The sequence below is a fragment of the Gordionus sp. m RMFG-2023 genome, chromosome 2 (genome assembly GCF_954871325.1).
Source record: "Gordionus sp. m RMFG-2023 chromosome 2, tfGorSpeb1-WG-v2, whole genome shotgun sequence".
Lineage (NCBI taxonomy): Eukaryota > Metazoa > Nematomorpha > Gordioida > Chordodea > Parachordodidae > Gordionus > Gordionus sp. m RMFG-2023.
Window position 1 is genome coordinate 5793491 of NC_088776.1, and position 11717 is coordinate 5805207.

An 11717-nucleotide genomic window follows, 5' to 3' on the forward strand; every position below is an offset into this window, starting at 1 on the left:
ATGAAATCATTAGTTTAAAAAAAAATGATTATGATATTTAAAAAAAAATATTCAATAATGTTCTTTAGTTAACCTCTCAAACATTCGGGCCAAAAATTTTTATTTTCAAACTGCTATCAAGTGCTAGTTGAACGGTTGTTCAGCAGAGCTAAACTTATATTTAGTGATGGCCACTCAAGACTTTTAGATAGTTTTTTCTTTCTTTTGCCTTAGCCTCAAGATTTCGCTAATAGTTGATGAGCAAAATCTTCAGACTAGCATAATTATTTTTTTTGGTTAAACACATTGAGAGACCGTTTTTATAAATCGGCTCAAATCGAGCCGTTTTACAACACCAATTAAAATATAATAAAAATAAATATACATTTTCATTTTTTACAAGTTACTTATTCATAATAAACTGACGTATTTTGCTTAACGTTTTGAATTTTCAAATTTTTTTAAAAATTTTTTGTGGATATTATTTACAGAATAGCGCAAAATAGCGAAAGCTAATTTCATAAATATACTAGCTATATTAGTGCGCTATTAGCGCAAAATAGCGAAAGCTAATTTCATAAATATACTAGCTATATTAGTGCGCTATTATTTTTATTATCTAAGCGCAATACACTTTTTGAAAATTAGGATGTATCACGCTACTTCTGAAAGTAACGTTTAAACAACACTTTATATTGCCCCCCCCCCCAAATTCCCTTCCAATTCCATGATTTAAATTTAGTTATTTCACCTATAGCATCATCAATTATAATTTCATATTATATAGTATATTTTTTATTTTAAAATTTGATTATAAATTTATTATCAAACTTAAAAAAATTGTGTGTATTATTTTTTTTATAAAAAAAATACGATATATAATATATGACCTATTTGTTAATTTAATAATTTTTTAAATTAATTTTTGCATTCTTTGCCCTCTACCCGATCAAACACAGGATAAAACATCTCATTATAGATTTTCCATGCGTCTTTAGCCACTTTTAGGATATTCTCTTTCGGCATTAAATATCCGGAGTTTTCCTTTTCTTTCAATTCTATCGCGAAACTGTATTTTATCCCCATATTGTCGTAGGCCCAATCTACCGACGAACCAGTTGCCACAACTAATAATAATGTGTATAATAATAATAATGGAAATGGTGTCAATTAATATAAACAATGCACTCAAATGAATAATAAATAAAGTTAGCTTGATCATATGTATCTTAATCTCCCCACCCCTTTCACGACGTATACATGCATATTATCCCACTCACATTCACTGATGATTATTTGTGAGGATAACTAAATAAATAAATGTATAAAATTGTAACACATAAAAATAATCATTCCAAGTTTACTTTGTTCTCGTTCCTAACTTCATCACATATTTTGGAGGATTTCGACCTACACATTAAAACCTAGATATTAATCTTCTCGGGAAGATAAAATTTACTTAACTATATATTCAATACTCAGATATATTACACAGGGATTATCTGTTATCAACTTCATGGAACTTCAATTTAAATCGAAATATCATAATTTTCTTATCAAAGTACAGTGTTGTGATGATTTAATGAAACATATTGACGATTTAATTAAAACACATGCATATATAATTATAATCTTTACAAATGTACAACAAAAGAAATAATAAAAGAAATTTCAATAATGATTTGTCTATATTTTAATTATTTTTGCAAATATTATAATTTTATATGAGAATGGGTTTGAACTTAATCGTCAATATGTTTCATTAAATCATCACAACATTGTAAATGTATTGCAATTTAATGAGCCAAATCCTGGCCCGCTTTGGGCAGTTAAAATTTGTTATACAAGCTGTCCAATCCTAAATATTTTTCTCTATGCCAGGCCCGTTTTACTTTTTAAAAAGTGGCCAGAACCGACCTGACCCGTTATAATTATTTAAAGCCCCGGCCCATAAAAATTTTGCGAAAAATCTGCCCCTGTCGGATAAATATTTTTGCACAAATCTTCCTGCCTTCACATTTCTAATATCTCTATAATTTTTTTTCCCCAATCAATTAAGGCTCTTATATCTTACATCTATGGCTATCTATTTCTACAACAATATTGTGTTTGTATCTGTATTGATTGTGCACTTGTAGTAATTGTATCATATTATATCATATATAAATTGTTTAAAAATACAAAGAAATAAGCATATTGTAATAATGTAATTTATCTTCGAAATAGTATATATAAATCCTAATCGAAACATTAGCTTTTAAATTTCAAAAAATAAATAAATATATATATCAAAATTAAAATGCCCTGGCTGGCTTATTTAAAATTTTTACGAAAAATCAGAAGTTTACTAGTAGTGTTGTTAAAAAGCCCGATTTGGGCCGATTTTTCAAAACGCCTAGATTATTTAGCTAAAATAATATTATGTAAACATTGAGATTTGGCAAATAAATATCCGAGCATTTCAGACAACTATGAGTGTTGTTAAACGGCTCATGAGCCGATTTTTTTAAAACAAATGGCTAACTCAATATTTTAGCCAGAAAAATATTGCCCAAGCCTCGTCATTTCGTTTAATATATGTCTAGATCTTTGTTATTTCTATGAGCAAAATCTTCAGGCCTCCATAATATATTTTCTGGATAAAATAATGAGTTAGCCGTTTTTAAAAATCGGCTCAAAACGAGCCGTTTAACAACACTACATAAAACTTACATAAACGATTGCTAATGCTGCCAATTGAGTAATCTGGCGTATCGATTATCGCTTTCTTCATGATGAAACGCTAATATAAGATATATATTAATATTTTTTTTAAAAAAAAAAGGAAGAGGAAGAATCCAAAAATAATTATATTTTACCAATTCCTTGTGATTGCTCGGAGGATCGTAAGTGTGAGCATACGGGGCCAGGAACATGGCTCCATATTCGCGGATCGTTACGAAGGATCTGAAGTCGCATTTTAGCGAACTTATAAAATCTCTCACAGTTCTGGTCTCGATTTCGGTGAAAGGTCTAGGCCCCTGATAATAATCCGAGCATGGGTCAGTGTAAGAAACGCCACCAATGGCTAAATAAGTGTTAAAAATAACAATAATTAAATAAATTCCTTTTTTTTAAAAAAAAACTAACCCAATTTTTCTTTGCCCCATGACACGTGTTCATAATTACTGTCCAAATCGACACCGATGCATTTCGAGTTATAGTTTGGTCTCCTATTCTTAGTCCATAATCTATCCTATTTCGTATGATTTTTTTTTAAAAAATGTAATAATATTTGAATTGATTCCTTGTTCGATATCGAATAATTCTTTGTTCAATTTCAAATAATTCGTTGTTCGACTTCGAATAATTAGAGTATTATGATAATTTTAAATCTATTCGTTCTTTAAAGAAAATTTAATAAATTTCCCGGTTAGGAACCCCCATTTAATCGAATTAACTATAATTTCAAAATCAAATATATATTCGATGGGTTAGATGTTTTTGTCTTTTTTGTGGAAATTGTTTAAAAATTTAAATATCGACGTTAAATTGATTCTTGTCGAAATCGAAAATAAATTCCACCGTCATTTATTCAAGACTGGGAAAAAACAAATGGAAAGAAGTTTATTCAGCAAAAATTCTATATGCCCCCCCCCCCCCCCCCAAAAAAAAAAGAGAAGATAATATTATTTATTTCATAATAAAATATATGTCCTCGGTTGAGTATTATAATATTCTATATCGACATTTTTATGGTAAAATGCTTTTCCTTTTCATAAATGTGTCTTTTTTTTCAATTTTATAATCTTATATAACCACAATAAAAATGTTAAAATATAATTGAGGATATAATCCTTTATTTTCATTAATTGGCATCGTGATCTTCAATTTAAAACGCGAAAATATATATATTTTTCTAAAAATACTTCTATTAGTCAGAAGTAGTGTTGTTAAACGGCTCATTTTTAGCAAGCCTGAATTTTGCACATAGATGATACAGAAAGTCTAGACGTTTTATTAGCGAAATCTGGAGGAATTAAATATAGAGTTAGCCGTTTTTTCAAAAGCGGCTTAAAACGAGCCATTTAACAATACTAGTCAGAGGGCAAAATGAGATGAGCAAGATAAAACCATTCTAAAATCAAGGTTAAATAACCCCCAAAATCTCATTTTACCACCATCGGAATTTTGTTCTATTAGTAGGTTGTTAAAAAAAAAGAAGGAAACTCAGTGATTTCTTTTCCGAAGATTCGAACATATGGAATCGAGGAACTAACTTTTGACATTCGAGTTAAATATTTAGGGATTAATTAATTATTCTATTTTTGAGTTATTCGACTTATTTGAAAAATCAATTTTACTAATTTATTAGAAAAGATATAATAAAATTAAGGTGCTGCCAATAATTAAATTTATTGAACATTTTTGCTATAAATGAACAAAAAAATAATATCTATAATCCATCCATTAAATACATTTTGATTTTAAAGGTAATAGCTTACTATAATCTTGTATACCATTTGATAATGAGCCATCTTTCACTATGCCCAATTCTATCATGCATATTTGAGTTATAGACCACGAATTTTGAAAATGTTTTCAAATATATATATATGCTAGCGTTCAATGTGTCATTTTCAACTTTAAATCATTATTTGAGCGCGTTTTTTTTAAAAATTTAAAAAATCTGATAAATACATTCCATCATGTTTGGAATACCTATCTCATGAATTATAGATAATAGTGTTTTTAAACTGCTCGATTTTGAGCTGATTTTGAAAAATGGCTAACTCAATATTTTAGCCAGAAAAATATTTTCTAAAACCTAGAGATTTCGTCAACAGATGTTTAAACCTTTGCACCACCTATGGGCAAGATCTTAGAGGCCTTCCTAATAATATATTGAGTTAGCCGTTTTCAAAAGATCGGCTCAAAATGAGCCGTTTAACAATGCTAATAGATAATTAAAACGGCTAACTCAATATTTTAGCCAGAAAACTATTTTCTAAACCTAGAGATTTCGTCAACAGATGTTTAAACCTTTGCACCACCTATGGGCAAGATCGTAGAGGCCTTCCTAATAATATATTGAGTTGGCCGTTTTTAAAATATCGGCTCAAAATGAGCCCTATAACAATGCTAATAGATAATTAAAACGGCTAACTCAATATTTTAGCCAGAAAACTATTTTCTAAACCTAGAGATTTCGTCAACAGATGTTTAAACCTTTGCACCACCTATGGGCAAGATCTTAGAGGCCTTCCTAATAATATATTGAGTTGGCCGTTTTTAAAAGATCGGCTTAAAATGAGCCGTATAACAATGCTAATAGATAATTAAAACGGCTAACTCAATATTTTAGCCAGAAAACTATTTTCTAAATCTAGAGATTTCGTCAACAGATGTTTAAACCTTTGCACCACCTATGGGCAAGATCTTAGAGGCCTTCCTAATAATATATTGAGTTAGCCGTTTTCAAAAGATCGGCTCAAAATGAGCCGTTTAACAATGCTAATAGATAATTAAAACGGCTAACTCAATATTTTAGCCAGAAAACTATTTTCTAAACCTAGAGATTTCGTCAACAGATGTTTAAACCTTTGCACCACCTATGGGCAAGATCGTAGAGGCCTTCCTAATAATATATTGAGTTTGCCGTTTTTAAAATATCGGCTCAAAATGAGCCGTATAACAATGCTAATAGATAATTAAAACGGCTAACTCAATATTTTAGCCAGAAAACTATTTTCTAAACCTAGAGATTTCGTCAACAGATGTTTAAACCTTTGCACCACCTATGGGCAAGATCTTAGAGGCCTTCCTAATAATATATTGAGTTGGCCGTTTTTAAAAGATCGGCTCAAAATGAGCCGTATAACAATGCTAATAGATAATTAAAACGGCTAACTCAATATTTTAGCCAGAAAACTATTTTCTAAATCTAGAGATTTCGTCAACAGATGTTTAAACCTTTGCACCACCTATGGGCAAGATCTTAGAGGCCTTCCTAATAATATATTGAGTTAGCCGTTTTCAAAAGATCGGCTCAAAATGAGCCGTTTAACAATGGTTAATGATGCTTGGTACCTTAAGGTACCATCTATCAAATTTGAATTTTGTTCATTTTTCATTTGGATAGGCACTACCAAATATATTTATAATATATATTTGAAAAATCGTTATTTTTGGAAAGCCTCTATGGCCTAGTAGACAAGAGCTTGATTTACTTATCCCATGGTCCCGGGTTCGAATCCCGGGAATGATCATGTTTTTTTTCTTATTCTAACTTGGTGGTTCCATCCTTGGGGGGATAATATATAGGAGGCCGGACTCGACCACGTGATTCCGTATTAATATATTAAATAATAAGGATCTTATTACATTTTAATAAATTTTGGTCGGTATTTAGCAAATTAGGTTGGTATTTAGAATATTTCCATACATTCACTTGGTAGTAAGCATCATTAACCTTTAACAATGCCAATAGATAATTTTGCTGTTAACCTTTGAATCATTTATAATTTATAAAATAAAAAAAATTTATGGAAAATCTAATATAAAATTTTTTCTAAGTTTTCTAAATTTCATGGCAAAAATTGTCTGAAATTTATAGGGTAGGTATTCCCAACATGATGGAATACATTTTCCTGTAAAATCAGATTTTTAAATTTAATATAAAACGCGCTCAAAAAAAATAATAACACATTACGGAAATAAACGCTATCGGCGCCGACAATTCGGCGCAGCATCAACTCAGCGCGGCGACAATTCGGCGCAACACATTGACGCTACCATATATATTTTTTTAAAGAATTTATTTGACTCCCACCGTATCATCAATAGATTTCAAAAATTTATATATAAAATTGTTCAATAGTTTTGTTGTTTGGTTGTATTTTATTTTAATAAAAGAGAAACAAAAATTTAAAATTGTGATAGAAATCAATTAACCTTAAAGGGAATTGATATGTAATTTGAGTAATTGTACTCAAATGTATTGTTAATTGGGTACGATGATTAAATGTATTTAAGATTGGTTAAGATATATAAACTGAAGTATACAAAATACATTATAAAACTGTTACAAATATAAATAAATTGTTCAATGTTAGTCAAATATGTCAGAAATAAAATAATACTTCAATGAATGAATATTCGTAACCATCAGGATTCATAAGAGGCATTATGTAAAAATCAGCTCGTCTTAAAAGTTCCTTTATATACCTAAGTTGTAGAGGAGATGACCATCTTTCCGGTTCAAATAACTTTTTAAAAAATATTATTTATTATATAAAAATAACTATTATTAATTTATTCAAAAAAATTCTTTAAATTGGTTTCCTCTTGACATTTAGTTCAACTTTCCCTCTTATCTCCTATTTATTGAAGTTCAAATAATCACATAAGGTTAAACCTCCAACATGATAGGTTGTGGGGAGACCGGGGTACATTGAGTATCCAATTATAATTTGAACTATTATTTTATATGACTGGAAATTACTTAACATAGATAATTACTTAGTCATAGATGATTGGCTAAAAAAAATATTTAGTATTTTAATTTTTTACAGAAGAAAATGTGTTTTAGTATATACCAAAAAGTAATAAAAAATAATAATTGCAAACTTTATCGTTTATATTTATAAATAAAACTTCTTACAAATTTTCAGAATCAATAAATAGGAATTAATAATGATTCTGAATGCTATTTGTAAAGTTAGTGGGCTCGGTCATGGTTGGTCATAATATAGTTGGGACGAGATATCTTAGCTCATTTTACCATTTATGAGTTATTCCGAAATGCAATAAAAAGGAGAGGAACATCTCCCGAACAGAATTTTATGGGAAAGTCTTAAATTTAAAACCACTAGTCATAAATTTATCATTATTACTTGCAGGAAAGATTATTTATATAATTATATATATTTTTTTTAGGCACTCCAAAATCAATACCCATTTGTTATGTATTACAATATTATCAGTCTCTAGTCTTACTGGAATACCGATTTTTAATTTTTACTTATTTAGACAACCTCTATTTTATGAGTGAACCAACTATCACTTATGTGTTCCTAACGTACCCAGAGTATGTCATAGTTGAGCCAAAATTTTTTTAAAAATCAAATTCAATATTCTAAAAAAATATAGCTTTTATAAAAATATATATTAATTATTTCAAATAACCTTTACTTTTGGGATACTCTTACTATGAAATTGTTTTGACTCGTCAAACTCAAATTACCTAATCAGCTGTTAAGGCAAAGATATTAACATAAACCCACGTCTATCAATAAATGTCCTTGATTAATATATTAGTTCCTTAACAGAGATTTCCCTCTCGTCGTTCCCGTCACTCTATTCAATCATATTTTGACGTCCTTGTGCTCATGGAATCATGCCAAATTTCTAAAAAGAACTTGACTTTTATTATTTCGTCCACTTCCACTTCCTACTTACAGAGACTCATATGACTAATCAACTCAAATAACGTCTTCCTATTTTTTTTCTTACAACATTGGCATTCCTTACATCTAACTCAATCTTATTAAATCTTTTCCCTTAAATGATTTCCCATGTTACAACTGAATATCATCTTCCCTTCCTTCCTCTGCAATATCCCTCCGCCTAGCGATAACCCTTTTTTTATATTGAATGTTATCATTTGCAATTTATATAATATATATATTATATATTATAATAAATACATTTATTGTTTACTAGAGATATGAAATACAAAGCCGTAGTAATTGACGCCCATTCTCTAGCGCGTACGCCGGCCTCTATGTAAAAAGCTGGTTTTCTAATCCCCGTATCTTCTCCTATCTATTATGCAAATATATATATTTTTTTTTTATAATGCCATAATTCATTTACCGCAAAAGCTATATAAATTTTGGAAGAAATCGCGTTTCATTTCATTATGATTATCACTTTTAATCATATTTATATTTTTTAAAAAAAGCTTTTTTTTTAAAATGAAGGAGTTAAATTATGAATATCATAAGCTTAAAAATTTACTTGAAATGAAATTTAATTGTTATTTGATGATAAAAAAAATTAATTATTTAAAACTAGTTTAATGATAAAACCAATTAATAACTTAAATTATATGATCTTTGATAATTTAACAGTTCTCTATGCTAAATAGATACCAACAAACAAATTTTTGAATTTGTTTATATATACTTTAAAAAAAAATCAACACTTTTTTCTCTTCAAAAAATGTGATAAAAGTAAATCATATTAAGAAGCCTAGCCCGAAATTAAATTTTTTTTTTGTCACATCCCGAAAACTAAAATTATTTTTTAAAAAATAGGCACACCTAAAACCAAAGTAAATAAGTAAATTCTTACCCCGGGGAGGGGGAAGGTCGGGTCTGGTCGGACCTTGCATATCACTAAATCAAATGTCATTTCAAAAAAAACCTTAATAATTTTCAATTCTTTGTCCTCGTAACTTTTTCCTACGGTGAAGACCTTTATCAATTTGGGTTTCTGAGCTTCCAAATGATCCAACCATCTAAGCACCTAAATTGAAAACAGTGTATAAAAAAAATATTTCGGTTAAATATGCATATTAAAAGGCTTGTTTAAAACCTAGTATACTGCATAGTTTTTTTTCCCCTTCTTCTAAAATGTTGTTCTTATCAAGATCCTGGAGGAATACGATAATTTTATTGAAATCAGAATTGTTTGATTGTATATCTTAGCTCAAATTTTAGTGTAAAGATAATGTTTTCTATATAATGTTCTATCTGCAAATTAATATTAAGGGCCATAACAGTTACTCACAATAAAAGAATAGTATCGAATCGTATATACATTTCAATTATTATTTTTTCGTTAACCCACGTAGGTTTATTAAAAATAGAATACTTTGTCCTGAATGGTCAAATTTAAGGTGAAAACAAATTTTAAATTTTAATTGGGTTTCTTAAGTATAAAAGGTTATGATAATTAAATTATTTTATGGAAGAAAAGGATGGTGAAATAAAAGCGGAAATCCCCCACCCCCTCCCTCGGCTCTTATCTAATCTCAATCGTCATCATGGCTAAAAATGCATCTAAGTTATATATACAGATACATAATTTAAGTATATAGATACAGCTAAAATTTGTCTGGATACAGATATTTCTGCTATAAATATAGCTATATGTCGTATGGGAATTCGGAATCTCTTGATTTTAAATCCTTTACCAAGGGCGATTTTAAAAAATTTTAAAGTCCGATTTAACCGGAAATATATTCTAGCATGTGTAGAGTATTTACCCTATAAATTTCAGCCAATTTCAGCCATAGACATTTTAGTATTTTTTAATTTATGTGAAAAACCCATATAAAAATTATTATAAATTAGAAGTAGTTCTAAAGTTCATGGCAAAATTGGCTGAAATTTATTAGGGTAAATATTCTACACTTGCCATTTCCGGTTAAATTGGATTTAAAAATTTTTTAAATCGTCCTCGGTAAAGGATTTAAAATCAAGAGATTACGAATCCCCATACGACATATATATAGACACATATACTTCAGCTAAAAATATAAGATGTATACTTTAATAGAATCGAATCTGGATAATAATCAAATCAGCATTATTTGTATTTAGATACTTTTACATGGGGGTAATAAATATGTAACACGAAAAATTTAGAAGAAGTTAATATTATATTACTATAGAAAAATATATTTAAAAAAAACGATGCAGTATGTAAATGATTTTTTTTAAATTTTATGAATATTACGATTATGAACTAATAAAACTTGAAAACTTCATAATATCTAGGATAGTAATCAAAGTACATGTAACTGCCCAATTGTGGCCATAATGTTACATATTCGATGGTAATTTTTGTTTGAATATCTATTATTCTAAAAAAATTTATTTTATAAAATATTGATTAGAAAAAGCACCAGGATGCCATTTGTCCGACCCAGAGACCGGCAAGAGTGCATGGACAGGCCCGTAAAATTTTTTTTTAAAAAAAATATAAACCCGGACCGAACCGGTTTCTATAAACCAGAACCGGGCCCAATATTTTAAATCGCAATTATTTTACATATAGTAAAATAAAATATATTTAAAAAATTGTCGTATAAAACAATATATCGCGTTCATTCGCTTGTCATATTTCCTATATCATTTCAACCATTTTATCGGAATAATATTATATACTCGAAACGGGCCAAAAATATTTTTTATTTTTTAAAATGAATAGAAATCCGGGCCGGGCCGTGCAATTGGTACACCTTCGCTAGTCTCAACCGAAAGTAAATAGAAAAATTTTGATTTATAGAGCTAACGCATTTTCCCAAACTCACATTATTTTATATTTAATTTCTAATATCAAATCATAAATCTAAATTTGAAGTTAGAACAATTTCATCAGTAATTGATCGAAGAGAGATAAAATAATTATTAATTAATTTGGAATAAAACTTTTGAATAATGTCTGTTTCCATTTTTGTCGCAAATCTTATGTTCAACTTCTTCAATAATCGTACAAAGTTTTCGTAGTTGATTTTTAATATCATGATATCTATAAACAAACCCCCTTCGGTCCTGTAACAAGACCATATTTTATTCTAAAAAATATAAAAATGTGTATAGAATTTAGTGTTATTTTTTTTTTTTTACATCAGAATGGTTAGCTTGTAATTGAGCTAAGCTCTCGTATTCCAAACTATTTATTGCCCATGCCTGTATTAGCATATAACTATTATATATATAATATATATATATATTATATAAAAGTAT

The 11717-nt window shown here is 28.6% G+C and overlaps 1 protein-coding gene across 1 annotated transcript; it reads right to left on the bottom strand.

Moving 5' to 3' along the window:
* Positions 1 to 897: 897 nt before the first annotated feature.
* On the bottom strand, positions 898 to 11672 carry LOC135924013 (carboxypeptidase B-like). Its single transcript, XM_065459061.1, has 10 exons — positions 11598 to 11672; positions 11400 to 11545; positions 10732 to 10831; positions 9388 to 9489; positions 8680 to 8784; positions 7101 to 7226; positions 3109 to 3214; positions 2838 to 3046; positions 2692 to 2761; positions 898 to 1106 (listed from the first exon to the last, which is right to left on the bottom strand). Exons 1-10 carry the CDS (start codon positions 11670 to 11672, stop codon positions 898 to 900), a joined length of 1248 nt encoding a protein of 415 aa, XP_065315133.1.
* Positions 11673 to 11717: the final 45 nt, after the last annotated feature.

Bases quoted from the DNA above. Each gene is read 5' to 3' on its own strand.
- LOC135924013 (XM_065459061.1), bottom strand. From the start codon at position 11,672: ATGCTAATACAGGCATGGGCAATAAATAGTTTGGAATACGAGAGCTTA. The intron at 11,546-11,597 runs GTAAAAAAAAAA...TATATTTTTTAG, and splicing joins TACAAGCTAACCATTCTGAT to AATAAAATATGGTCTTGTTA. The intron at 9,490-10,731 runs GTTTTCAAGTTT...TTTTCAATTTAG, and splicing joins ACTATCCTAGATATTATGAA to GTGCTTAGATGGTTGGATCA.